Source organism: Mus musculus, chromosome 11 (genome assembly GCF_000001635.26).
Source record: "Mus musculus strain C57BL/6J chromosome 11, GRCm38.p6 C57BL/6J".
NCBI lineage: Eukaryota > Metazoa > Chordata > Mammalia > Rodentia > Muridae > Mus > Mus musculus.
The window spans coordinates 74616635-74642896 of NC_000077.6; the positions used below are offsets into that span (position 1 = coordinate 74616635).

General features: G+C 49.1%; 1 protein-coding gene and 1 long non-coding RNA gene across 5 annotated transcripts; one reads left to right on the forward strand and one right to left on the reverse strand.

Annotated features, from left to right (window-relative positions):
* Gm50590 lies at positions 1–4480 on the reverse strand. 2 transcript variants are annotated; one of them, XR_001780261.2, is made up of 3 exons: positions 3895–4225; positions 3632–3774; positions 1–879 (listed from the first exon to the last, which is right to left on the reverse strand). It is a non-coding gene; the product is annotated as a predicted gene, 50590 (long non-coding RNA). The 2 variants fall into 2 exon arrangements; XR_001780260.2 differs by lacking the exon at positions 1–879 and adding an exon at positions 4262–4480 and having other exon boundaries at positions 3204–3774; positions 3895–4006.
* Ccdc92b (coiled-coil domain containing 92B) lies at positions 2960–24882 on the forward strand. 3 transcript variants are annotated; one of them, XM_030246111.1, is made up of 5 exons: positions 2960–3212; positions 10610–10784; positions 13325–13477; positions 18607–18654; positions 21324–24871. In XM_030246111.1, exons 3-5 carry the CDS (start codon positions 13348–13350, stop codon positions 21935–21937), a joined length of 792 nt encoding a protein of 263 aa, XP_030101971.1. In that variant the 5' UTR covers positions 2960–3212; positions 10610–10784; positions 13325–13347; the 3' UTR covers positions 21938–24871. The 3 variants fall into 3 exon arrangements, with proteins under 3 accessions (XP_030101971.1, NP_001013806.1, XP_006533722.1); XM_006533659.4 differs by lacking the exon at positions 10610–10784 and adding an exon at positions 6393–6540 and having other exon boundaries at positions 3133–3212; NM_001013784.1 differs by lacking the exon at positions 10610–10784 and having other exon boundaries at positions 2971–3212; positions 21324–24882.
* The last annotated feature ends 1380 nt before the right edge of the window (positions 24883–26262 follow it).

Sequence of the window (26262 nt, forward strand, 5' to 3'; positions counted from 1 at the left end):
TCTCTCTCTCTCTCTCACACACACACACACACACACACACTACATTTGAACTTCACCTCACAACATTTTGAAATTTCTGTTTTTTATTTCATTTTATGTGTATAGGTGTTTTGCCCAAGAGTGTCTGTCTGTCTGTCTGTCTGTGTATCACTTGCATGCCTGGTGCCCGTGATATCCAAAAGAGGGTGTCAGTTTCCTTAAAACTGGAGTTACAGATGGCTGTGAGCTGCCGTGTAAGTGCTGGGAACTGAACCTGGGACCTCTGGATGAGCAGCCAGTGCTCTTTACCATTGAGCCATTTTCCAGCCCCTTATATTTTTATTTTTATTTTAAGCATATACGTGTTTTACCTGTACAAATGTCTACGCACTATGTGCATGTCTGGTGCCTGGGGATACCAGAGGAAGGCATCAGATCCCCTGGAGTTGGAGTTACAGATGATTGTAAACTGCCATGTGGGTGCTAAACCAGGGTCCTCTGGAAAAGCAGCCTGTGCTCCTAACCACTGAGACATTTCTCCAGCCATCCCTTGAGATACTTTTTGAGATTGGGGGGGGGGGTTGTTTTGTTTTGTTTTTTATTTTGGAGACAGGGTTTCTCTGTGTAGCCCTGGCTATCCTGGAACTCACTCTGTAGACCAGGCTGGCCTCGAACTCAGAAATTCACCTGCCTCTGGCTCCCAAGTGCTGGGATTAAAGGTGTACGCCACCACCGCCTGGCTTGAGAATCCTGTTGATAGATGTTGTCCTTCCCAGCTTATTGAAGAAGTGTGATTCTAAGGGTTCGGGGGTACAGTGGCTTATGCCTATAATTCCAGCAATCCAGAGTTGAGTCGAGATTACCACAAGTTCAAGAACAATTTAGCTTCTGGGTCAGACTCTGTCTCAAAAACAAAACAAAATGAACAAGCAAAAAGAACAGGAGGAAAAGGAAGAGAAGAAGGGGGAGCTCAGAGAAGCTAAGAGTTTTCTAGAATTTTCTAGAATTATTCAGCTGCTAGAGGTAGTATAGCTAATATCAGAGTTTCAGATTCTTTCATACCATGTCTTTTGGAGACGGAAAACATTTTTTAAAGTTCTGATACCTCATACAATTGAGTGCATTAGTTAGTTTATCATAATCTGTATCCCCACAGGAGACCCTCACAGCTTAGGAATGCTGTCCTGTAAGGGCAGGAAGGAATTGAGAACAGGACCCACTGGCCTTCCCAACCAGAAATTACTTACGCATGCTGAAAACCAGCCTAGAGCAGAGCTACAAACTACAGATCATGTGAGGTTCGAACAAAACACAAGCACCTATTAAATACAAAGTGCCAGTCAAAACAGCTAAGACTTTCAATTCTGCCATGAGAAGCTAAAGTTTTTATTCATTGACACCCAAGTCCACTTAAGCCTAAGAGATTTACAAGAGAGCTGAGTGTGGTGGTGTATGCATGTAATGCCAGCACTCAGGAGGCTAAAACAGGAGGATCTGGAGCTTAAGGTCAGCCCAGGCTACAAAATGAGTTCAAGGCCAGTTAGGACTAAGTGACACCTTATTTAAAAGAAGAAGAGGAAGAGGAAGGAAGAAGAGAAAATAATCTTGAGATGGTAATGCACACCCTTATACTCAGAACTCAGGAAACAGGCATGAGGATCTCTGTGAATTCAAGGCCAGCCTGGTCTATGAAGCAATAGAGTTCCAGGCCAGCAAGAGCTACACACATAGTTTTTTTTTTGTTTGTTTGTTTTTTTTGGTTTTTCGAGACAGGGTTTCTCTGTATAGCCCTGGCTGTCCTGGAACTCACTCTGTAGACCAGGCTGGCCTTGAACTCAGAAATCCGCCTGCCTCTGCCTCCCGAGTGCTGGGATTAAAGGCGTGCGCCACCACGCCCGGCTAGCTACACACATAGTAACGCCTTGTTTAAAAGCAAAATTAAGGCCTTGTAGAAATTTGGCTCAACAAGAAAGTAAATATTTGGCTTGTAATGGAGTGAGGTATTCCAGACCAAACTTTAGGTCTGAGTCCTTAAAGACCACCTCTCCCTTCAGCATGATAAGGTAGGATTGGAAATGTGTTGCCTTTGGGAACTCCGAGCCTCCTGAACCCCTGTCATCAACCATCATGTGTACAGGTGTCTAGTGAGCCCCCACACTATAGTGAGCACTGTACAGGTATTAACTCATTTAATTCTCACAACAACCCAATGGTGCACTCCATACACCACCATCTCTCCAGAGAAGAGAAAGATGCTGATGGTGCCAGAACTCTAAGATGAGCAGAGTAACTCTAGAAATCTGTTTACAGAAGAAAGGAAAAGGAGGAGGAGGAGAAGAAGGAAGAGGAGGAGGAGAAGGAGGAGGAGGAGGAGGAGGAGGAGGAGGAGGAGGAGGAGGAGGAGGAGGAGGAGGAGGAGGAGGAAGAGACCCGGCTCAACACCAATAGTGCCTTATGCGCCTTATACTTTTTACGGACTTTGGAATTTATAAAAGATCTTTTCTTGATTCTGGGTACCATCATATAAGAGGTGAGGTGATTCACCCAAGGTCACAAAACTAGTGAGACATCTGGCACAGCTTTGCTGCTGCCTCTACCAGGAACACATTTTCAGACTATCCAGCAGCTCTCGAATACCCCAGCTCGTGGGTACCCCAGCAGGCAGCGGGCGCTGCCTCACTTAGAGAGGCGGAGCGGATCCTGGCCTGTGGGCCTGGGCGCTGTCCGCGGTGCTGATCGGTCGCCGCGTCCCTGCTCGCCTAGTCGTCTGTGGTGTCTCGGGCTCCCTCCTCAGCTCCCAGCCAGGGCCGGATCCGAGGATTCTGCTGCTCGCGGGGTGCGAAGGCCCGGATCCTGGGGCTCCCCGAGGTCCCAGGGTTCCCCTCCCCCGCCCCAGCCTCCCCTCCCCCCGCCCCGCCCACGGCCCCTCCCCGAGCGCCCCAGGTCCCTCCCTTCCCCCTTATCTCTCCCACCCCCCGCCCCCTCCAGCTCGTTCGCCAGTTCCGGTCACGTTGCTGGGTGTTTACGCCCGAAGCCTGCCCTAGGCCCCCCACCTCTGCGCCCCGGAGCCCCCCAGAGCCCTGGAGTCCGCACCCCACAGCCTCGCAGCAGTTGATGGCGCCGCAGCCGGGCCGCGCTCTGCGGATCCATGAGCGCAGCTAGCGCGGGAGAAGAGCTCTTCCAGAGACCCAGCGAGGCCCGGGCCGGGCCCGGCGGCTCTCTCGGGTCCGCAGGTGAGCAGGCCGGCGGTGGGTGTAGAGGGTGGGCGCTGGCTGGGTGATCAGGGTGATGAAGAGAGCCCCTGAGCTCCGGCTCCGCCTGGAGGGCTGCGCGGGGTCTGGCACCGCAGCGCGCGAGAGGCGGGCAGGACGCGGGCTGCTGGCAGAAGTTGTCCTCCGCCGCCAGACCCGAGCCCTTCCCGGCATTGGCAGGGGGTCCAAAGCAGTCCAGACCACCACTCGCACCGTTCTGCCTGCTCTTCGTATCCTGGCTGGTTCCTCTCTTCCCTATACCCTGTGGTATCCATAACCCTCAACCCTGCCCCCCACCCTGCAGACCCCCTAGTTCTGGGTGTCAAATTCGAGGCATAAACTACAGAGCATCAAGATTGAAAGGTGGGTCAAGTTTTTCCCGACACCCCACTCCCATGTACCTGAATCCTCAGCAATGCTGAGGTTGGGGTTGTGGGATCTTCAGTGGAGCGGGGAGCCAGAGTTGAGGGGTGTCTGGGAGGAGGGACTCTGTAGTGCGGAGGATCACAGGTCCTTAGAGAATGTCTCTGCTACCAGCCCCCACCTTGCAGACAGAGTCCCAGACACTTGTCAAAGGCCAGATCTTGGTTCCAGACTCGTCCTCAGGAGAGCCAAGGACTTAGAGGGGGTGGCAGAGTAATTATTTTTTAATACGTGTACTCACTTGCCCTGGTGATTCCCAGTAAGACTCAATTCATTCTCTCGGCTTCACTCTTGGCTGTGTGGTTTGTTTCTTGCAAGGAATTCCCAGAGTCCAAACTGCCCGCAAGAAGGCTCTAAAATGCAAAGGAGAAGTCAGATTTCAGGAGACAGAAACTGGGTGGAGTGTAGGAAGCTAGGGCATGGCTGTACAGGGAGAGAGTTTATCTGGAGAGCAAGAGGTAGAATCCAAAAAACAACAACAAAAAAGAGGTTTAGCCAGCAGATGTAAAGTGTGGCTGCCTTCTGAGGAGCTATGTGTTACAGGGTGAGTGCCTCAAAGTGTCTCCTAGGTGTCAGCACAGTTGTGCATGTCCGGCAAAGGGCTTTACCTCTCTGGGGTCCTGTTTCTTCATCTCTGGAGTGGATGTACTAGTAGGACCATCAGTGTACAGATGAGTTAGTGTGTATGGAGCTGAGGACGGTACTGAGAGTTAGTGTGTGCTAGCATTTGTGCCTGGGTCTTCAGGCCTGGACCTAGGAAGGCTTCTGAGATCTGTGCTCCTCTTGCCATGGGCTTCTGAGTCAGATGATGAAGAGGAATAATGACTAAGAAAAATAAAGAACATATAGATTCGTTTATCCACTCATCCATAACTCAGCCTCTCCCAGCTCATAGATCTACTTTGGCTTTAGGAAACAACAAAAAAATTAGCATTTACCTAGAAACAAGGAGCCAAGGAGATATGCATTCTTAAAGAACATCAAGAATGGTATAGAGATATTCGTTGACCGGACAGATGTTTTTGGCTCCAAAGAGGAAAAGAAGCAGTCAGAGTGAAATTGAAACTGGGACAAGACATCAGTCAAGGCATAAGACGGGGCACATGGAAACTCCGTGGGATACGAGAGCAGGAGGCTCCCAGGGGCCAGGCTGATCCTCTCCCACATGCTACGCTGGCTTGAAGGAAGGATGGGGCAGAAAAGAACTGGGGAGCAAGGAACAAGCTGAAAGGTGGAGGGGCTAAGGAGAAGTGTAAACATCTCAGGGAAATTGAAAATTCACTGGGGTATGGTTGGCATATGCCTGCAGTCTCAGCGTTAAGGATGCTGAGGCAGGAAGATTGCTATGAGTTGGAGGCCAGCCTGGGTTATATAGCAGGTTCTTGTCCATCGTGGACTACAGAGTGAGGCCATTTTAACAACAATAACAGCTATACGTAAGTAGTTAATAAAAATAGTTTCAGACTTTTACTTAGCGGGCATCTTTTCTTACTTAAAAGTTTATCATAGTAAGGACCACTAAAGGGAACTAGAGAGCTAGCTCAGCATATAATTCAGAAGACAGTCTGAGTTTAATCCCAGATCCCAAAATGGCATGAGATAACTAACCCCCCAAAATTGTCCTTTCACCTCTCCATGTTCACAGTAGCATGAGGGGACCTGTGCCCCCACCCACCCACACACACAGAGTACACCTATGAGAATATGTGCAGTACATTTTTTTTTTCAAAATAAAAGATCACTAAAAGTGAAGCCAGCTGTGTTGTCACATACAAACAGGCTTTTAATGGCAGCGCTCAGGAAACAGAGATAAGCAGATCTCTGTGAGTTAGAGGTCAGCCTGGTCTATATAGATAAACCCTGTCTCGAGGGAAGAAAAACAGAGAGAGAACAGAGCCACTATCCCTACCCTCTGGCTTCTGGACCCCTCCCTTTTCGATGCTGAATTCTAGAGCTCTGTAGAGCAAAAGTTGAAAATCATTGGCAGAAATGACTCAAGTCTAGGGTGGTAAGATTCTGCGCTTCCTGTGGTAAATTGAACCCAAATAACTGTAAGAACTGAGGAGGAGAGACATTGAGTTCGCTATGCTCCATGACAGTTATGGGCAAATGGGAAGGGAACCGGAAACCCAGAGACTAGCAGGAGCTGACTTACTCACCACGAGCAGGAGGCAGGGCCTCAGAGAGACAGAATGGTTGGGACCAGTAAGATGGCTTAGCAGGTAAGGGCACTTTCTGCCCAGCCTGATGGTCTGAATTCCATCTCTAGGACTCATGTAGTAGACAGTATGAATGGATCCCCTCAGTTGTCCTCTGATATCTCCTTTTGTATGCTGTGGCGTGCATGAGCTTGACACATACATACATACATGTAATTTTTTTTTTAATTTAAATCAGAATTGTGCCAGCATCAGAAGGTTCCTGTGCCAGTTGCTTTGCTGATGGCTGAGGCCTTTTCTGCCAGCTTTCCCAAAGGGAAGAGATATCTGTACCTTTCAGACCCAAGAGATATGTGTCAACAGTGTTTGGAATTAACTATAAAGTTTGCACCTTGTATCACATCCATTTTACTCTTGGTGATTTTTTTCTGTTTGGTTGGTTGGTTGGTTGTTTTTTGTTTTTTTGCGGGTTTTGTTTTTGTTTTGGGGTGTTTGTTTGGTTTGGTTTTGATTTTAGTTTGGTTTGGTTTGGGCTTTGTTTTGTTTTGTTTTATTGAGACGTGTTTTTTCTGTTGCCCAGGCTGCCCCAGAACTCTATCTGTAGACCTGGCTGACCTTGAACTCAGATCTACCTGCCTCTGCCTCCTGAGTGCTGGGATTAAAGTTGTGTGCAATCGCCGACCTCAGTGACTTTTTACATCTTGTTGTATTTATTCTGCGTGCAGGGGGTAAGTGGGAGTGCAAACATGACATGCAATGACATGCCTGGGAAGGTCAGAGGTCAGCTCGTGGAAGTGGGTTCTCTCCTTCCACCATGCTGACTCCAGGTCTTACACTCATGCCATCGAGGTGGGTAGCAAGCACCTTTACACACTGAGCCATCTTTCCAGCCCTTAGGTGACCTCTTGTTGTTGTTGCTGCTGTTGTTGTTGTTTTGTCCAGCTGTAAAATTAACATGAGAAAGAACTAGGGACACCAGGAGTGGAAATGTAGAAGCAACACAGACCTTGCAGTTGCCAGGACCGTAGACAGAGAAAGGCAGAGGATGTGAGGCTCAGCTGGGTTCAGGGAGAAGACCGAGCTGGCACCACCAACCCTTCAGCTGCTGCTGCCTGCTTAGACTACATCTAGGACACAAGCTTCCTCTGATGCCCAGCGGTTCTAGGACCGCACATATGTCATGGAGACCTGCTATTTTCCTGTCCCCTTTCCGACGGACTTGCAGCTCCTCTACTACAGAGTTCCAGCTGTTCCTAGTTCCCTCTCCCCACTCTACCTCCTCCCCTCCCCCAAACAATCCACACAGTAATGCCTAAAAATGAAGACTTGCCAAGATTGATTGTGACCCAGATTTCTGCCCTAAGAAGAAAGAGCAGCCTGCCTTGTTGGAAGTGAATGGTCGAGGCCATCCAGGAAAGAACAACTGGCTGGCTCCGCCTCCTTGGGCCAGCTTCCAGGCTCCAGGGCTATCTGGAAAGGACTTTCACCCTTCACAGTTGTCTGTGTGGTAGTGAGCGGGAACAGACATTTTCTCTCTTCCTCCTAGGGTAGGCCCCCACACCTCCATCCCGCAGGTCTGCACGCAGCACCCACACAGATGTGAGAAGTTAAGAAACCTGGAATGCTGTTCTGTGATAGAGCGTGTGTGCGGCCCTAGAATCACGGGTTCTTACCCACGTGTGCGTGTGCACTCCTTGAGGTGCACACAAGCCCATTCTTCCCACTCCAGACATACAGTTTCAGAAGCATATAACTCACCTGGTTCTCCTGCGTCAGCACCCAGAGTATGAGGTAGTCTACCTAGAGGCAGGTGGATTTCCGAGTTCGAGGCCAGCCTGGTCTATAGAGTAAGTTCCAGGACAGCCAGGGCTATACAGAGAAACCTTGTCTTGGGGTGGGGGAGGCAGGAATGAAGTCCTACCTGACATCTATTTCTTCCCTGAGGGCCCTAGGGGATGTCAAACGTAATTGTGTCTGTCTTCATCTGCACTGCCATCAGTCTATGAACTCCCCCAGATCTACACACTTGTGCACTCTGCACCATTTACCGAGTGATTCCTATTTGCTACATACTGGGCTAGGCACTGGGGAGCTGGGGAAAACAAAACAAGAGTCCTTCATTTTCTGTTGCTAACAGTCTGGCAAGGGAAACAGACTGTCAACAAACGTCCCGGACACTCGTGTGCCGGGGAGTTCAGGAAAGAGTAGTACAAGGGACAGGGGTGGGAAATGACAGAAGTCTCTTTATTTTGAGTCATTGGAGAAGGGAGGGAATGGGACAGGAGGTGAGACTGGTAAAAGGCATTCTGCCTGAGAAGACAGTTTATACAAAGAACCCCAGGCGAGTAGGCTTAGGCCAGCAAAGATGCCAGCAGTGGGAGACCAAGAGACAGGAGCAGCTGACCAGAGGCAGATAGTGCAGGGTTTGATTAGGACTTGGGTTTTTGCCCCACTCTGCACTGCCTCAAACCCCAAAAGCCTAAGATCAGTCCCTGGGATCCTCACGGTGGAACAAGAACACCCATGCTGTAGCATGTATAATCAGTAAATGAATGGAGTCTGTAAAGGAAAGAGTTGGTGGTGGTGGCACACATCCTTAATCCCAGCACCCAGAGGTAGAGGCAAATGGATCTCTGAGTTCGAAGCCAGTCTCGTCTACAGAGCAAGTTCCAGGATAGCCAGGGCTACACAGAGAAACCCTGCCTTGGAGACAAAACAAAACAATACATACCCACAAAAAGGATGCCAAAGAGATGGCTCAGCTATAAAAGGTGTATGTAAACAGGTTTAGTTCCCAGCACCTGCATATGAGCTCAACTGACAGCATTAGCTTTAGGGCAACTAGCAACTTCTTCTGGACTCCACAAAGACACATGCGGATGCACATAGTTAAATTTAAGTTTGGGGTTGGTGTGTAATGAGTTTTGAGTTGAGGACAGAAAGTTATGGCAGCCTTAGGTCTGTGGACAGGAAGATATGACAGCCTTAGGTCTGTGGACAGGAAGTTATGGCAGCCTTAGGTCTGTGGACAGGAAGTTATGGCAGCCTTAGGACTGTGGACAGGAAGATATGGTAGCCTTAGGTCTGTTGTCAGGAAGTTATGACAGCCTTGGGTCTGTGGACAGGAAGTTATGACAGCCTTGGGTCTGTGGACAGGAAGTTATGGCAGCCCTAGGTCTGTGGACAGGAAGATATGACAGCCTTAAGTTTGCTGAAGGGGCTGTGGCTCCTTGGTGAAAAAGAATGGGGCAGGGCAGAAGCAAGAAGCCAGGTACTGCATTGTACCAGAGGGAAGCTGGTGACTTGGACTAGGGAGATAATGTAATAGATCTAGGATAATTTTATTGTGTGGCTCAGGCTTGAAATCAACTCAAGAACTCCCTACCTTAGACTCCTAAATGTTGTGGTTATAGACATGTGCTGCCACTGGCAGCCAGAGTGATAGGGTTTTTTTGAACGTCAAGGTCCTACCCCTAGATGAAGAGCAACAGTCAATCAATGGCTGCCAAGAGAGGGAGAATCAATCTTCTCTTGGGATGAACCCCATGATAAATTATCCAGTCCCAAGTGATCAGCTCGAAACGCATATACATAAGAGCAATACTAAATGCGCTCAGTAAATTTTTGTTTGTTTGAGTTGGGGTGGAAATGATGTAATACAGTACTCAAGCATGAAATTATAAAATATAAAAACACTTAATTTTAAAAAAACAAAACAAAACCTGTATTTCAGGCCTTTAATCTCAGTACTTGGGTGGCAGGTAGATCTCTGTGAGTTCAGGTCCAACCTGGTCTACATATCAAGTTCCAGGATATCCAGGGCTATGTAAAGAGAGACTTGTCTCAAAAAAACAAAACAAAACAAAACAAAACAATGGACCAGTGGTAGAGGCACACGCTTTTAATCCCAGCACTTGGAAGGCAGAGGCAGGCGGATTTCTGAGTTTGGGGCCATCCTGGTCTACAGAGTGAGTTCCAGGACAGCCAGGGCTATACAGAGAAACCATGACTCAAAAAAGAGGATGAAAAGGGATAGAGTGGCAAGATGGCCCAACAAGTTAGGGCAATGGCCACCAAGCCTGACAGCATGACTTCCATTCCAGAACCCAGAGAGGTAGGAGAGAACCAGCTTCCATAAGTTATCCCAGCCTCCCCTGTACAAACACACAAAATGAAAGAATGCAAAAGATACTTCTTTTTTTTTTAAGATTATTTATTATTATATGTAAGTACACTGTAGCTGTCTTCAGACACACCAGAAGAGGGCATCAGATCTCATTACAAATGGTTGTGAACCACCATGTTGTGGCTGCTGGGATTTGAACTCAGGACCTTTTTGGAAGAGCAGTCAGTGCTCTTAACCGCTGAGCCATCTCACCAGCCCTCAAAAGATATTTCTTAAAGAGTAAATAAAGTTATTAACTCACTGTTTCTAAGGAACAGGAGTCTGGTGGTTTTTAACTAGGTTTTCCTTTCTGAGTTAATTTGAATGGCTCATCTGATACGTCACGTCATATCCATAATTGTAATTAGTTCAAAGTCAGTTGAGTAGGAAATGTGATTATATCTGCAAAATCCTTCCATCTTATTTCTTACTGTTTTGTCTTGTTGAGGTTTCTCCTACCATCTTTTTGGGTTCTGGTGTTTTGAGACAGGGTTTCTCTGTGTAGCCCTGGCTGTCCTAGAACTCACTAAGATTCAACTCCCTCTGCCTCTGAGTGCTGGGATCAAAGGTGTGCACCACCACTGCTCAGCTGCAGGGACTTTTTTATGTCTATCCCTATGTCCTCTTCCCAGACTAATGCTTAGCAACAGTAGACGGACGGACGGACGGACGGACGGACGGACGGACGGATGGATGGATTAAAATAGTCGACCAAGAGCCGGGCGTGGTGGTGCAAGCCTTTAATCCCAGCACTCGGGAGGCAGAGGCAGGCGGATTTCTGAGTTCGAGGCCAGCCTGGTCTACAAAGTGAGTTCCAGGACAGCCAGGGCTACACAGAGAAACCCTGTCTCAAAAAACCAAAAAAAAAAAAAAAAAAATAGTCGAAAAAAAAAATAGTCGACCAAGTTAAGACAGCCTACTCACACAGAGATAGACAGAGAAAGAAAAACAAAAGAATATAATACTGAGTTATTTTTATCCTTTTGGCTTGTCTTGTTTGTTTGTGAGGTGTTGTCTTGTGTAGTCCAAACTAGCCATGAGCTCTTTGTGTAGCCCAAGATGACCTTGAACTTCTGACCCTCCTACCTCTGCCTCCCTGAGTCTAGGATTACAGTGGTCATGCACTACTACTAGTACTTCACATTTCTTGTCTCCTTTAATTCTCACAGGTATTCTAGGACTGCTAGTACATTTACTCACTAAGACATTTTAATTTTATTTTGCCTGCATGTATGTCTGTGTACTCTTGAGCTGCCGTGTAGGTGCTGGGAAGTGAAGGAATCCAGGTGCCCTGGAAGAACAGCAGATGCTGTAAACCACTAAGCCATCTCTCCAGTCCTTTCAACCTCCATTTGACATTAGGAAAATAATATCTCCCGGAGAGTAGCTTTCATTCTCAGAACCAACACAGAGGTTAACTAAAAGAGCCAGGATTCAAACTCAGGCCTGTTTCCAGTGTAAACATGGGTATTTTCTTTGAATTGAAGAACCCGGACATCTGTATTCCCAGCTACCTGGGAGAGAGAGGCTGTAGGATCACATCAGCTTATAAAGTTGAGACCTCCCGGTATCATATAACAAGACGCCATCTCAAAAATCAAAACCAAATCCCTGGTTTCCTGTCTCAGAAACAAGCAAACAAAGGAAGACTTGGCTGGAGAGCTAGGTGTGCCCCACCTCTGAGCTCAGGAGACGGCCTGATCGCCTCAGTGTTAGTAGTTTGAATGTCTATAGGGCTGACTGGGAAAGTGATTGGCAAAAGCGGGATCATGTGTCATTTCTTGAACATACACTTGATAAGTAAGCATGGCGTGTTCTCCATAGGCCAAAGGGCCACCCTGTGCTGAAATAAAAAGACTGGTATGTTGGGTTAGTGGGGCCAGGGGTGCCAGGGAAGAGGGCCCAGACAGGAGCCTAGGGAATTGAGGTTCTAAGAAGGACCTGCTTGGAGTAACCTTACCAATGAAAACTCCACACAGAAGAGATGTCTGTTTTACTGCCTCCGCCCTCTCACCATCCATGGAAATCCCCAGAGTGAGTGGAGTGAGGTCCTTCAGAAGTTCAAGGAAAGCCCAGCATAGTGATGTATGCTTTAATCCCAGCACTTGGAAGACAGAGACAGGGAGAATCTCTATGAGTTCGAGGCCTGCTTGTTGAGTTCTGAGATAGCCGGAGCTATATAGTGAGACCTTGTCTCTCCCTTTAGGAGGAGAGACTTGTGATGTAATTTCATAGTATAGTGTTTGTCTAGCAGGTACATGGTGCCCTGCGAAGTCTCCAGCTCAGCAAAAAAATAAGTAAACAAACAAACAAACAAAAAAACCAACTGTAAAATTTTGGGGAGGGCCACGCACTTGTAGTCTCAGCTGCTCAGGAAGCTGAGGCAAGAGGATCATTGGAGCCAGCCTGGGTTTCATAATATAAGCTTGATTACCCAGAAGTAAATACACAGCTTAGGGAATGGCTGGCAGACAAGAAATGGGCTCTTAGTCCTGGCCCCAGAGCTCTTCCTTCCACCTTTGCTTTTCTGGGATGCTAGGCCCCACTGCACAGTCGCTGGGAAGATAAGGCAGGGGGAATGGGGAGGCAGGGCCTACAAGCCTGGTCATGAGTAGGATTTGGGTGCATGCTTTCCTGTCCCCAGGTTTCCTTGGGGATCCACAGTTTGAGGCTTCTGATCTTAGCCCCTGTTCCTCTCTATAGACTGACTCCACCTCCCGCTTTCAGCCCACAGAGGCAAGTCAGTAAACACTTCTCCCTTCAGCTCCCCCTCCCCTCTCTAGCCAGGCACAGCAATGCATACCTGTAACCAAAGCGCTCCAAAGGCAGAGATGACGAGATCGTGGAGAATTCAAGGCTGACCTGGCCTGCCTATCAGGCCCCTGTCTCCCTGTGAATTGAAGGAGCCTCATGACTTAGATGCATGCGGGCATCATTACTGGAACAGATTTCAGGGTCAGCTCCCTTATTTTACCTATGGAAAGCCAAGACCTCAGAGAGGGAGAAGGCTGGCCCTGCAGGACATATCTAGATAGTAAAGGCTATCAAGTCATCTACCTGTCTTTGCCAATTTCTGCTCCATTTGTCTGTCTGTCTGAGAAGCAGAAGAGTTAGGAAAATGTAGCCAGCACTGCCACCTCTGCGCACCTCTGCTTTTAAATGGGAGTAACAACCTCCCTGACCGGCATGCTCACTCAGTGTCCGAGAAAGCAAGTAGAGAAACCTAAGAGTGGCGGAATCCTCTCCCTAGAGACCAGAGGACCTAGTGTGAAGGACACCACAAGATCTGAAGGTGGGGCAAGACAAATAGCCTCTGAAGATGTGCTTTCACATTGTCTTCCACCCAGGTGGGGCCCAGGCCTGGGTTGCCATGGATACCGTGTCCCTGGAGCATCAGATCCAGAGCGTGCAACGCCACATCAGCTTCCTGAAAAAGGAGCAGATGGCCCTGCTTCGAGACCTGCACCTGGAGATCCTGAGGCTGCAGAAACGCTGCTCAGGTGAGGGAATACTGGCCGCTGGGTGACTGGAGTAAGGAGAGGGTCACCATCACCAGTTTTGCTAGTGGGATGCTCTCCTTAAGTCCCTGTGAGCCTAACACCAGTTCTGTCTTGTCTCTTTCTGGATGAGAATTAAGACTTGGGGTAGAGAGCTGGAGAGACGGCTCAGTGGTTGAAAGCACTGACTGCTCTTCCAGAGGTCTTGAGTTCAATTCCCAGCAGCCACATGGTGGCTCACAACCATCTGTAATGGGATCCGATGCCCTCTTCTGGTGTGTCTGAAGACAGCAACAGTGTACTCACATACATTAAATAAGTTAATAAATAAATAATACTAAAAAAAAATGACTTGGGGTGGAGTGAATTCTAGGGATGAGGTGAATATGGTAGTACTTGACTGTAACCCCAGTACCAAGGAAGTAGAATTAGGTCTCAGCTCCATACTGATTTCTAGGCTAGCCTGGGCTATGTAGCCCTGTCCCTCACCCTCTCCTGCTCACCACAGCTAAACATTTTAAGGCTGAGGTAGTGGCTCAGACTTCCAGGAACCAATTCTAGGGGACGCCTGTCCTTTTTGAGTTCATTAAGCACCCGTCGTCCTTCATGAATCCCAGGCTGGGAAACACATGGACCAGTGGATATTAGTGAGATAGGGCAGAGTATAGCTCAGTGTTGGAGCACTTGCCTAGCATATTCACAAGGCCCTGAATTCCATGCCAGGCATCACAAACATAAAATAATCATATATCTAGCTGGACATGATGGGGCACACCTTTAATCCCAGCACAAGGGAGGCAGAGGCAGGCAGATCTCTGTGAGTTCTAGACCACCTTGGTCTACAAACGGAGTTCTAGGACAGTCAGTACTATTACTCAGAGAAACTCTTTCTCAAAAAAAAAATCAAAAATAAAATAAAATAATAAACTAAGTATACTTCAGAAAATAAGAGGGCCGTTGAAAGTCCAGGATGCTAATCCAGTTTGAGCAGGATGATGGAGATTGAGCACCTCCATGCCAGGAGGGAACTTGTCATCTCTTTGGAGGTTGAGTAGAATGCAGACATCCTGACAGGTGATGGGAGAAAAGAAGTGAAGAAACCATTCCGTATATGGGCCAGCACAGCAAAACCAGGAGGTAGCACAAAGCTATGCTTAGAAGAGACTATGAGAAGTCCGGCTAGAGCCAGATCCTGGAGACCCTGACAAGTACGTCATGAGTTTGGCTCGTTCCCTTGGTCAGTGGAGAATCGGTGAATGAGATTTGGAGCAGATGGGTGCTTCTTCAGCAGCAGCTCAGCAGCAGCAGAGGTGAATTGTGTCAGAGGGAGTCTGGATATGTGTGGCAGAGAGGTCCTGGGGAGTAGTGGGAAATAGCTTGGGGGAAAGGTCCCTCTGATTACATCTGTGAGCAGAGAAGAGGCAGGCAAAGAATGACTGGAAAGTCCAGGCTTGAACCTATAGCCTCTAGTACCCAGGCCTTTCAGAGGCACCACTGTGACCCAAGTGCTCATGTGTCTACAAATGCAGGCCTTGTGGGTGTTTGTTGATTTTTTTTTTCTTTTCTTTTTTTTTTTTTTTTTGTTTTTGTTTTTTTTTTTTTAATTTTGTTTTGTTTTGTTTTTTTGAGACAGGATTTCTCTGTGTTGTCCTGGCAGTCCTGGAACTCACTTTGTAGACCAGGCTGGCCTCGAACTCAGAAATCCACCTGCCTCTGCCTCCCAAGTGCTCTGATTAAAAGATTGCACCCCAGACCCAGTTTTTGATTATGAAAGTGATAAACCAAGACCCAGGGGGAAAACATCATACAATACATGTTAGTGCCACAGCCAGGATTAAAACCAGCACTGTGCCACTTTCTGATTGTGCTCTATCTGTCCTTTGCCCAGAGGCCTAGAAGGCTTCAGGGACCCCACTGGCTTCTCATGGTAACACAGAACATAAGCAGCCTGGCCTCAGCCTCTTTGCACATGCAGATCCCGTTGCCGTATTCTAAGATAGGCTCCTGGCCATCTGACCACCCAGTGACAGGATGGCCCTATAGGCCGCTCTTTCATCACAGTGACAGTATCAGAGGAAAACAGACTAAAAATCTTACTGCAGATCCTCTCTTTTCTTCTCAACTTTCCCTGATTCTAAGAACCTGGTCCTTCCGTTCTGGACACAGGATAGTTCCCATGACAACATAACAGGCGGGATCAGAGGGCCTTACAGTCCCCCCAACTGTCAAGTGAGTCTAGGCTCAAGCCTCCTGGTTATTGATTAAGGAGATAAAAATAACTCTGGTCTTGTCTGGAACTGCCACTCTGGGGGCTGAGATGACCGAATCAGGCCCTCCTTCTAGTAGGGAGGGGCAGGGAAAGCAGGGGAATTGGGGACAGAGACTGAAGGAGGACCCAGGAGGCCAGGCTGCCTGGAAAACAAGTAAAGATAAAGAAGATGGAGCCAGGTGGTGATGGTGCATCCCTTTAATCCCAGCACTTGGGAGGTAGAGGCAGGCAGTCTTTAAATCTGGTTTACAAAGCAAGTTCCAAGACAGCCAGGGCTACCCAGAGAAACCCTGTCTCAAACAAACAAAACAAAAAAAGATAAAGAACGTGAGATTTGGAGGTAAGAGTAAGTTCCATGGGCTGTGGGGACAGCCTGGACAATGATAAGTGCCCTGTGCTTTAATTGCTGGTCTAGCCCTGGCTAAATCCTCTATTTCTTTTCTTCTCATTGCATTCTGGCACCAGTCCCATGTAAGAGAGATGCTGTTTTGCTCCCATTTTCCAAAAGAAAAAACTAAGGTTCAGAGGAGTATCCTTGCTGGCCAGGGTCCTACCATGAATTGCTTTCATAGAGTATTCATAGAATCTACAAGGACTCACATTAGAAGATGGATGGAGAAAGGTGGGAGAAACCAGTGTGGTGGCTCACACCCTTCCTCTCAGCATTCAGAAGGCAGAGGCTGGATGAACTCTGTGAGTTTGAGGCTGGACTGGTCTATACAGTGAGTTCCAGAACAGCCACGGCTATGCAATAAGATCCCATCTTAGCCGGGCAGTGGTGGCGCACGCCTTAATCCCAGCACTCGGGAGGCGGATTTCTGAGTTCGAGGCCAGCCTGGTCTACAGAGTGAGTTCCAGGACAGTCAGGGCTGCCAGAGAAACCCTGCCTCAAAAAAACAAACAAACAAACAAACAAAAAAATCCCATCTTGTCTTAGTTAGGGTTTTACTGCTGTGAAAACACCCCATGACCAAGGCAAATCTTACAAAGGACATTTAATTTGGGCTAGCTTACAGGTTCTGAGGTTAAGTCCATTATCATCAAGGTGGGAACATGGCAGCATCCAGACAGGCATGATACAGGAGGCGCTGAGAGTTCTTCATCTTCATCTGAAGGCTGCTAGCAGAATACTGACCTCCAAGCAGCTAGGATGAGGGTCTTAAAGCCCACACCCACAGTGACACACCTACCTCAACATGGCCACACCTACTCCAACAAGGCCACTCCCTGGGCAAAGCATATTCAAACCATAACACATCTCAAAAAAAGAAAAAAAATGGGGGAGTGGGTCCTACTTGGGGTTCTGTCTCCAAATCTTAAGCCCTGTGGTTAATGGTTGAAAGAAAACCGCCCTAGAGAAGTTAGTGGCAAAGCCAAGGTCCCTTAGGCCATTTCATAGGCCTTGGAGGAAGGGCAAGTTGGTCCCCAAGAGTCCTAAGGGTAGAGGCATCAGAGGGCTCCCAGTGGCCCCAGGGAGAAGGTTCAGGCTCCGGCCATAGCTAAGGTACTCTCTTGTGTCCCAGCAACAAGTGGCCTCCCCAGAGAATACAGTTCTAGCAAACTCTGGTCCCTAAGAGCATTTTGAGGATAGAGGAAGGGTAGGCCAAGGGCACAAGCCTGACTGTAGGTATGCTGGGCACTACTCCCAGAGATGTGCCACTTTCTTCGGGCTCGAAACTTTATCCCTGGGGGGCTGGAGAAATGGCTCAGCAGTTAAGAGCACTGATTGCTCTTCCAGAGGTCCTGAGTTCAATTCCCAGCAACCACATGGTGACTCACAACCATCTGTAATGAAATCTGATACCCTCTTCTGGTGTGTCTGAAGACAGCTACAGTTTATTCATCACATAAAATAAATAATTCTTTAAAAAAAAAAAAAAAAAAAAAAACACCTTTATCCCTGAAGGTACATGCAAGTGCTCCTAGTAGGCCCTCTTGACTCCCGGCTCCCTGCTGTCCTTTTCCCTGCATACTATCCCCAGTCATGTCCAAACTGGAACCCAGAGCAGAAGTTCTAAGCATCTGTCTGTCACTGAGCTGTAAACCCCTGAACCCTTGTTGTTCTAAGCTCTGGGAGTTGGGGCTGAAAATTGCTATCACACAGTTGCTCTGAGAGATGAGGCATTGGGGGCACCAAAGAATAAGTATAAGGAAAATAAGTTCTTTTTGGGTGCCCAGGAAGAACTTGTTCCTATGCCAGAGACCTTGGTGATGGCATTCCTTAGCTTGGTGCCCCTGAGGAGCCCCTCCCCTGCAACACCAAACCAAAGGCTGGTATATTGTCCACCACTAGATGGCACTGTTCTCCTTGAGCCCTTCTTGCCTGGTGGTCAAATGGGGTTTGGGAAACTACAGAGATCTTCAGGCGGTAATACAAGTACAATCCTGGCCATGAAATTAGTGTCACATGAATAGCTCCTGCCTATTTCTGTTGCCTCCTAAGCATTTCTTGGCATTGTGGCATTCATCAGTCAACTAAGCTTGCATGAGCCACGACCCTGTGTTTACAAGAGTCCTCCACAACCATCTAAACTGGCGTCATATCATCCCTTAAAACAGGCAAATACTCCCTCATCCCCAAAACAAGACAGGCTCTTCTGTCCACAGAGGTGGTCTCTGTTCCCCATCCTAGGAACAAAACCTTTGCTGGAAAGATCCCTGGGCCTAGAAACCCAGGCCTAGGCTCTGCCTTTAGTAGGGCTCTTTCCCTGGCTGGGATGTAAGGTAGTTGTTGTAGGTAGTTGTAGGCGGTGGTGTAGTTGATGCCTATGGATCTGTTCTTCTTTAATGGAGTTCTGATTTTTTTATCTGACATGCACACCTACTTGTGCACACACAAACTCCTCTATTCTCTCTTCCCTAGAGCTGACCCACGACCTGGAGATGAGAGAGGTCCAGTCTCACCAACAAGGTAAGAAAAATAGCTCTGGGCTGTGGCGGGAGGCACAGAAGGTTGAGTTTCTGCAAGCACTCTTTTTTTTTTTTTAAGATTTATTTATTTATATGTAAGTACACTGTAGCTGTCTTCAGACACTCCAGAAGAAGGAGTCAGATCTCATTAGAATGGTTGTGAGCCACCATGTGGTTGCTGGGATTTGAACTCCAGACCTTCGGAGAGCAGTCGGGTGCTCTTACTCACTGAGCCATCTCACCAGCCCTCTCCAAGCACTCTTAAAATGTCTTATATATTAGTATGGAATGGGACACATGGAAGCCTGAGAGTTTCTGGGAGTCAGTCAGCTCTCTGCTTCTAACAGTTGGGTCCCAGGGATCAAACTCAGGTCTTCAGACTTGACAGCAAGCACCTTTACCTGCTGAGCCCTCTTGCTGGACCACATTTGACTACTCACTATGTTGTCAAGGATGGCCTTGAACTCTGCAACTTCCTGCCTTTGCCTCCAAGAGCAAAAAAGGAAGCTGCCCAACACTGACCTCTGGCTTCCACAGTGACACAACAAACATAAACATATACACACACTGCACACACATACAAACACATAAATGACATAATGAAATTTTAAAAGATTTTTAAGTCTCACTTGGGCCGGGCATGTGCTACACATCTTTAATCCCAGCACTCAGGAGGCAGAGGCAGACAGATCTGTAAATTGTAGGCCAGCCTGGTTTACGAAATAAATTCCAATATATCCGGGGCTACATAAAAGACCCTGTCTCAAAACAAAAATGAGGAGGTGCTGTAGCAGTACTGAGTGACAAGATTAGGTCCAGATTTAATGTAGGAAAGAAGAACGTCAGCTGGGAGACCTGGAGCTGGGTCGTCGGGCTACCTCCATGTTCTAGCAGTCTTCAGAGGACTCTGGTAGAATCGCTCAAGAGAGGCAGAGGGGTGCCTGAGGCTTCAAACAGTTTCTTCATCATACTATATCAAATTCAAGGCCAGCCTCAACTACCCAATGACACCCTGGGACCATCTGTTTTGTGTTGAGATACTGCCTCACTCTGGAGTCCCAAATGGCCTAGAAATTACTGTGTAGAGCAGGTTAGCTTCAAGTTCATGACCATTCTCCGGCCTCAGCCTCCCAAGTGCTGATATTACAATCATAAACCACTATGTGGGTGCCAGAAGAATTCATAAGAATTAACAGAAACCTGGACATGAGGGTGCACGCCTTTAGTCCCAGCAGGTCACCGGAAGAGACAAGAGGATCTAGGTGAGCTCCAGGCTAGCCTGGTTTATATAGCAAGTTCCAGGCCAGCCAGTGCTTTATAGTGAAGTCATTGTTTCAGGAGGGAGGAGGGAAGGAAGGGAGAAAGGGAGGGACAGAGGGAGGGAGGGAGGGAGGGAGGGAGGGAGGGAGGGAGGGAGGGAGGGAAAAACATACCGATGTGTTAAGGTTCTTACACATCAAGAGCAAGGAAGGCTGTGAATTTTTTTCTTTTTTTTTTTTTTGTTTTTTGTTTTTGTTTTTTTTTTTTGAGACAGGGTTTCTCTGTATAGCTCTGGCTGTCCTGGAACTCACTCTGTAGACCAGGCTGGCCTCGAACTCAGAAATCCGCCTGCCTCTGCCTCCCGAGTGCTGGGATTAAAGGCGTGCGCCACCATGCCCGGCTTCTTTTTTTTTTTTTTTTTTTTTTTTGGTTTTGGTTTTTTCGAGACAAAGTTTCTCTGTGTAGCCCTGGCTGTCCTGGAACTCACTCTGTAGACCAGGCTGGCCTCGAACTCAGAAATCCGCCTGCCTCTGCCTCCCAAGTGCTGGGATTAAAGAATCCCTAAGCTAAAATGTTGTAAATCCTATAGATTGCTTCGTGAAGCTGAAGATAAGCTAGGGTACATGGGAACTCTTAGACTTGAATGGATTCTGCCTGCTTCTTCATATAGCACTCATGGGACACTTCTTGGTGTCTCTGTGCTTGAAGGAAGGGGGCACACACTCACAAGGAGGTACATGACTTAATACTAGCTTTCCTCTGGAAAGGTTTTTGGGGTCACCAGAGCTCAAGCCACTGCTGTATAAGGAACATATTCCCCTTTGCCTCTGAAATCCCAGGGTATAGATGGGGAGTAAAGTTCAGAAGGGGAGGGGTCCTCATCTCTGATTCTGCATGATCACCTAGGGATGCCTCAGCAGTGCCATTTCTAGGACCAATTCCAGAGGTTCTGGGTTAGACCGGTCAGCAAAAAAACTCCCAAAATGGCATCTGTGCTTTGTGGAGGAAAGAGCACAGCCACCCACTACCTCCTGAGCACACCTTCTGCTACTCAGCCCCTGCTGTTACCATGTCTTCCGATCACAAGGCTTTTGCACAAGCCGCTCTCCCTCCAGGAGTACCCTTCTCCAGTGGAGGGTCTGTTCATCCTAGCTCTCAAGCCCCTCTTGCCCTGAAGCCTTCGCTGATGGCATCACCTCCACCCTTAGAATCAGAATATTAATTTGTCTTTCTGACACATGTCACACTGGAGACCTGACATTTGTTTATGATTATTTACTACGCTGCGCCGTATGCTTCATGAAAACATATGAATGTTTGAGGCGGAAGAGCAGGAATGGCCTCTGGGCCAGCTGGGATATGTTTCACGCCTTTGAGAGCACCATCGCCTTATTTTTCCCTTCTCCACAGAAGAGGCGTCCCGAGAGCTGGAGGACAAGTGCCGCGCGCTAGAGTCGCAGCTGGAGGCACGGGCGGCGGCCAACGAGGAGCTGCGGCGGGAGGTGGCACAGCGGGAGGCGCTGGTGTCCGCGCTGCGCTGCAGCCTGCGCTCGGAGGAGCGCCGCTTTCTGGAGGAGCTGCGGCGCCGCAGCCATCGCGCCACGGTGCTGGGCACCGAGCTGCAGAAGCACACCGAAGCGGCCGCCTACCTCTCCTGCCAGCTGCACGCCGCGCGCCAGAGACTGCAGGGCCCCCGCTCTGGCGCCGCGGCCGCGGAGCCCCGGGTCCGCCGGCGTGCACAACGGGCCCGCCGCCCTCCGGAGGCGGCTGCCAAGGGTCCGAGCCGGGACTGGGCGACCTGGGAAGACGCCGATCCCATGCCGGACCCCGCGCTCTTTCTCTACCCACGGAGGCCGCCGCGGCCCGGCGCCCGTGGTCCTCGCCCTCTGCTACGCCAGGAGATGCCGGACCAAGATGCCCCGCACCCCGTGCCACACCAGGAGCCCCTGTACCAAGGCGACCCGCACCCTGGGCCCAGCGAGAGCGCAGTCGCCACGCCCAGCGCCCCAGGGGATCCTGAGTAGGCGCTGGGCAGGCCTTGGCAACAGGGAAAGCAGGCCGGGCCAGGCTGGATCAGGGATGGGGCGGAGTCCAGCCGGCCGATCCGCCCCAGCTCGGCCACTCACTAGAGCCGCCCCCGCTTGTGTGTTTCCAGAGATGAATTGTCTTCTCCGGAGAGGGAGCTCCTTTGCAGAGGGAACGCCAAAGCAATGCACCTTTTTTGTGGTGGACTGGCAGTAATGACCCTAATCTGTGTGTGTGTGTGTCCCCACTCCCCTGCGGGGGGTGGAGTGGAGTCCTGTCTGTCCTTGGAAAGCTGACAATCCCTTGTAGGGCGGGAGAAGTCTAAGTCTGCCTACTGGAAGGAACACGGTGGCACTTGGCACTGCTAGGCCCTCAAGCTCCCCTTCCCTGCTTTCTCCACCTCCCACTACCCCCCACCCCCCAGCCCTGCCCAGCCTTTTGCTCGGGAGAGGCAAGCTTAGGAGCTGGCTCGCGTACTCAGAAGTAGCTACTCCCCACCCCACTGATAAGTCCTTGAAGGTGAGCACGGAACACTTTAGAATCTATTTTAGAAGTCACGCCCTCTCAGAGCTGAGGTGTTCCTGGTGGCAGTGATTACAGAGAACAGCAAGGCTAGACCCTTGAAGCCAGTCGTGGAAGAGGACCTGATTGGTTCTTCCCAGGTTTGTCATGCAGGGGTGCAGGAGATTGGAGATAGGCAAGCTGGGGCACAGATTTGTCTTGGCAAGGGTAGAAGGGCCTCTTACCCTTCTGTTCCTGAGGCCACCTTAGAGACTTCCCAGTCCTGTTAGAGGTGCTAATCTTGCCCAGCTTTCCAAACAGCTGGCTGCACCCAGAGGCAGGAAGGAGAGCCCGGCTTCTTGGAAGTGGCAGCTATTCATAGAAACTTGATTTTTCTGGGGAACAAAGTAAAGTGGTTAGTCCTTGGTGGTACCCATCCCTGGAAAGGCCCCTAAGCCTGTAGAACCTGCTGATAATGGGGTGCTCCTCTGCTGTTGGGAGTGGTAAACAGAATGGTGACCCCTTCCCCTTCCCAATTCCCCTCACTACCAAAGGCAGGAAGCTTCTGTCCAGCTCATGATTGAGCCCCATATCAGAGCCCCAGAACCCCACTCCACCACTCTTGGTTTGACCTGCTTTGAGTCCTAAGTGCCTGTGAGGTCTTTCCTGGGGCTGCTGAGAGAAGTTGCCTCTCTTCACTCAGACACTGGACCCCTAGCAGGTCCTGGCCCTGGCTGAGGTACCACATTTGTGTGTGTCACCCAAGCCTTGAGGTGAGCAGTATGTCTCTGTAGCTGACTTCTTCAGTCATGGCCACCGGGAAGAAAAAGAAATCCTGACTCATGTCCTCCACTTTGTAAGAGGAAGCAGGAATTTGGCAGGAAGCAAAAGACAGTGAGCACACTCTAACCTGATCCTGCACACAGACCCCTCCCCTGAAGGGCAGCTGAGGCCATTGAGCAGTAGCTAGGCCTGGGCTGACCTGTCTAGCTTTTGAGAGCTGGATGGTAGAAGCAGATCCCCTGGGGTCCCTACTAGGGCTCCAACCTCTACCCCTTCAGCCCAGCTGCAATACCTGTCCCACCTGTCACTCCCTGCTCTGTCCACCGGGAACCTGCCTGTGTGAGGGACTCCTGCTCCCTTGGAGGTGCCTGAAGGACAATAGGAAAGGAAAGCTTCCTTCTTGGGTCACCTGCACAGACCTACATCTCTTGCAAACCATATTTTTGGGGTGAACAGGGTGACTTTGTTAGGTTGACTTTTCTAGGGAGAGAGCTCTTTTCTTATCCATCCACCCACTAAAAGCCATAGTTATCCCCAACTAGTTTCCCTTAAACTATAGCAATAGCCCTCTTCCTTTTCTCTTCTGGGCACCCAGGGTGTTCAGCTGGCTCTATCCAACCCCATCCCCAGGATCAGACAGTAGTACTCTGCCTCCCTTTCCTCAAATGACCCTGTCGTACCTCCCAAATCCTGTTCCTCGGCTGACAGCGGAGATAATGATATCTGTTTGTGAGGTGTTTGAAGAGCTTCCAGATGAAAGGGTCTAAGGGCATCTGGGTACCAGTGGAGATCCTGGGGTGGGAGTTGGATAATGCAACTCTTCCACAAGTGAGAGAGTGACAGAAAGGCCTGGTCAGACACAGGATTCTGGTGTTAGCAGAATACCCTTTCCCTCTTGTGGAAATAATGAAAGATTCCCTTCATTGGTCAACAGGCGAGGACTCCCTCAGGCTCTCGCCCTGGGACAGGACCTGCCCTTCACTTCCACCTCTTCCCTTCCTAGATATTGGCTATAGGAATCCACCTACTGGAAGGAAAAGTCCCAGCCACAGCCCAGGAATGACTCGGTGGCCAAGAAGGGAAAGGGCTGTTTCTCTTGGTTGTACACATCCCCAGGGAGAGACTGAGAAGGTTCACGTGGACACTCAGGGTTCTTAGGGGAGAGTCCCACAGTGCAAGTGTAGACAGACCCGGAAGGAAGAACTGCAATGGAGTCCTACATTCTAGAAGCCACCCAGGGACAAGTGAGCAATGCAGCTCAAGGTTCTGCACCCTCATCACTATATCCTCGCCAAGGCAACCTGTTCTCTGGGGGACCAGTTCTGGGGCCAAGATGGGGAAGCCCATCCCTATACAAGCAGCAGGATAGAGTCATCCTGGATGGAGGTGGAAGGGAAGGAGGCCAGAGGGTGTGAAGCGTCTTATCATTTGGGAGCCAGGGTCTCCTGAGCACCCTTTCACACTGACGTGCCAGCCTTGAGTGGGAGACATACAGGGCAGTCAGATCCTGCTCCAAATTCTCTGTTGGCTGCGCTTTTTAATCCAATGCTTTTTCAGAGTGTATTCACTCACCTACAGAAATAGAGCCCTGTGCTTTAGGGGTGACTGTCATATGCCTTATTCTTAATAAAATGTTTGGAAAACATGGAGTCCATTCTCACGATGAGAGTGCCGTTGCCTCTGTTGCAGCAGATGTAGGGTAAGGAGGTACAGATGTGAGAGAGAGAGTAGCTTGGAAATCAGTAGGTAGAGTGAACCAAATGTCTGAGACCCAACCACTCCCCAACCCCACTCCCAGACACACCATATGCTCTTTGGGGCATAAGGTGCTTGCTAAAGTGATCTCATCTGCTGCCAAGGCCTGCCAGTCTCTCTCTGCATCCCCCCCCAACCTGAACAAATATTGAATGAATGGAATCTTAGATGAGAGGTTTCTGAGTAGGCTAGAGAGGGATCGTTGAAAGGATCCCAGACCTGGTTTTGGCCTGTTTGACTACACTGTCCCCCATCTGATGGAGCTGCAAGGAGCCCAGTATCCCAGAGACAAGCCCTTCCCATCGACTGCTAATGGGAGTCATTCTGTGAGCACAGCTTCAGGAGTTCCGCCCACTGTCAATGTACATCTACGCTGTGGACAGCCAGAATCCGCTCTGCATCCTGAGCATGAAAAGGACCTTGTTTCTATGTACAACCCACCCCACCCCCATAATTGGAGCCATTTCAGTCTATCTGGGGAACGGGAAGGGAAAGGGGCTGATCCCATCATGTGGCAAAAGTAAGGTAGGTTGCATTCAATGGGTTGAAGATGGCCACAGGAGTCACTCCAAGACAATGAGTCAATCATGGGACTTTTGTTGAAGCTGTATATTCAACATTCCATCTTAGGCACTAAGGCTGTAGCAGTGAAGCACATAGGACTGTTGGCAAACTCCTGCGCAGCTAAAATGTTCGTCCGTGAACTTGGAGGTATAGTGTGTCATTTGCCACCACAAGGGGTAAGGTATCCAGAAAAATGAGCATGTAGATTGGGGATATGGCTCAGCTTGTCGGTTGCTTGCCTAGCAAGCACAAAGCCCCAGCACTGTGTAAACTGGACATGGTGGTACATGCCAATAGGCTTAGTATCCAGGAGGTAAAGCAAATGATCACAAGTTGAAGCTCGTCTTTCAGTGCACAGTGAGTTTAAAACCCTCTACTATACACAAGGTCCTGCCTTTAAAAGGGGGTTGGGGAGCTAGAGAGATGGCTCAGCAGTTCAAGTCAAGTACTGCTCTTCCAGAGGACCTGAATTTGAGTTCCAGCATCCATGTCTCTGGTAACTCCAGCTCCAGAGGCTCTGACACCTTTTTCTGGCCTCTGCAAGCACAGCATACACACACACAGTCACACACATGAATAAAGATAAATAGTACAAATACTTTTTAAAAGGTGGAATGAGGAAATAGCTGATAACAAAGTCTGTATCCACAGATTCACAGGTCTCTGAATTCCCCTACACAGTAAGGCCTCTCCCTCTCTACATAGCCTTAGAACGCACTAT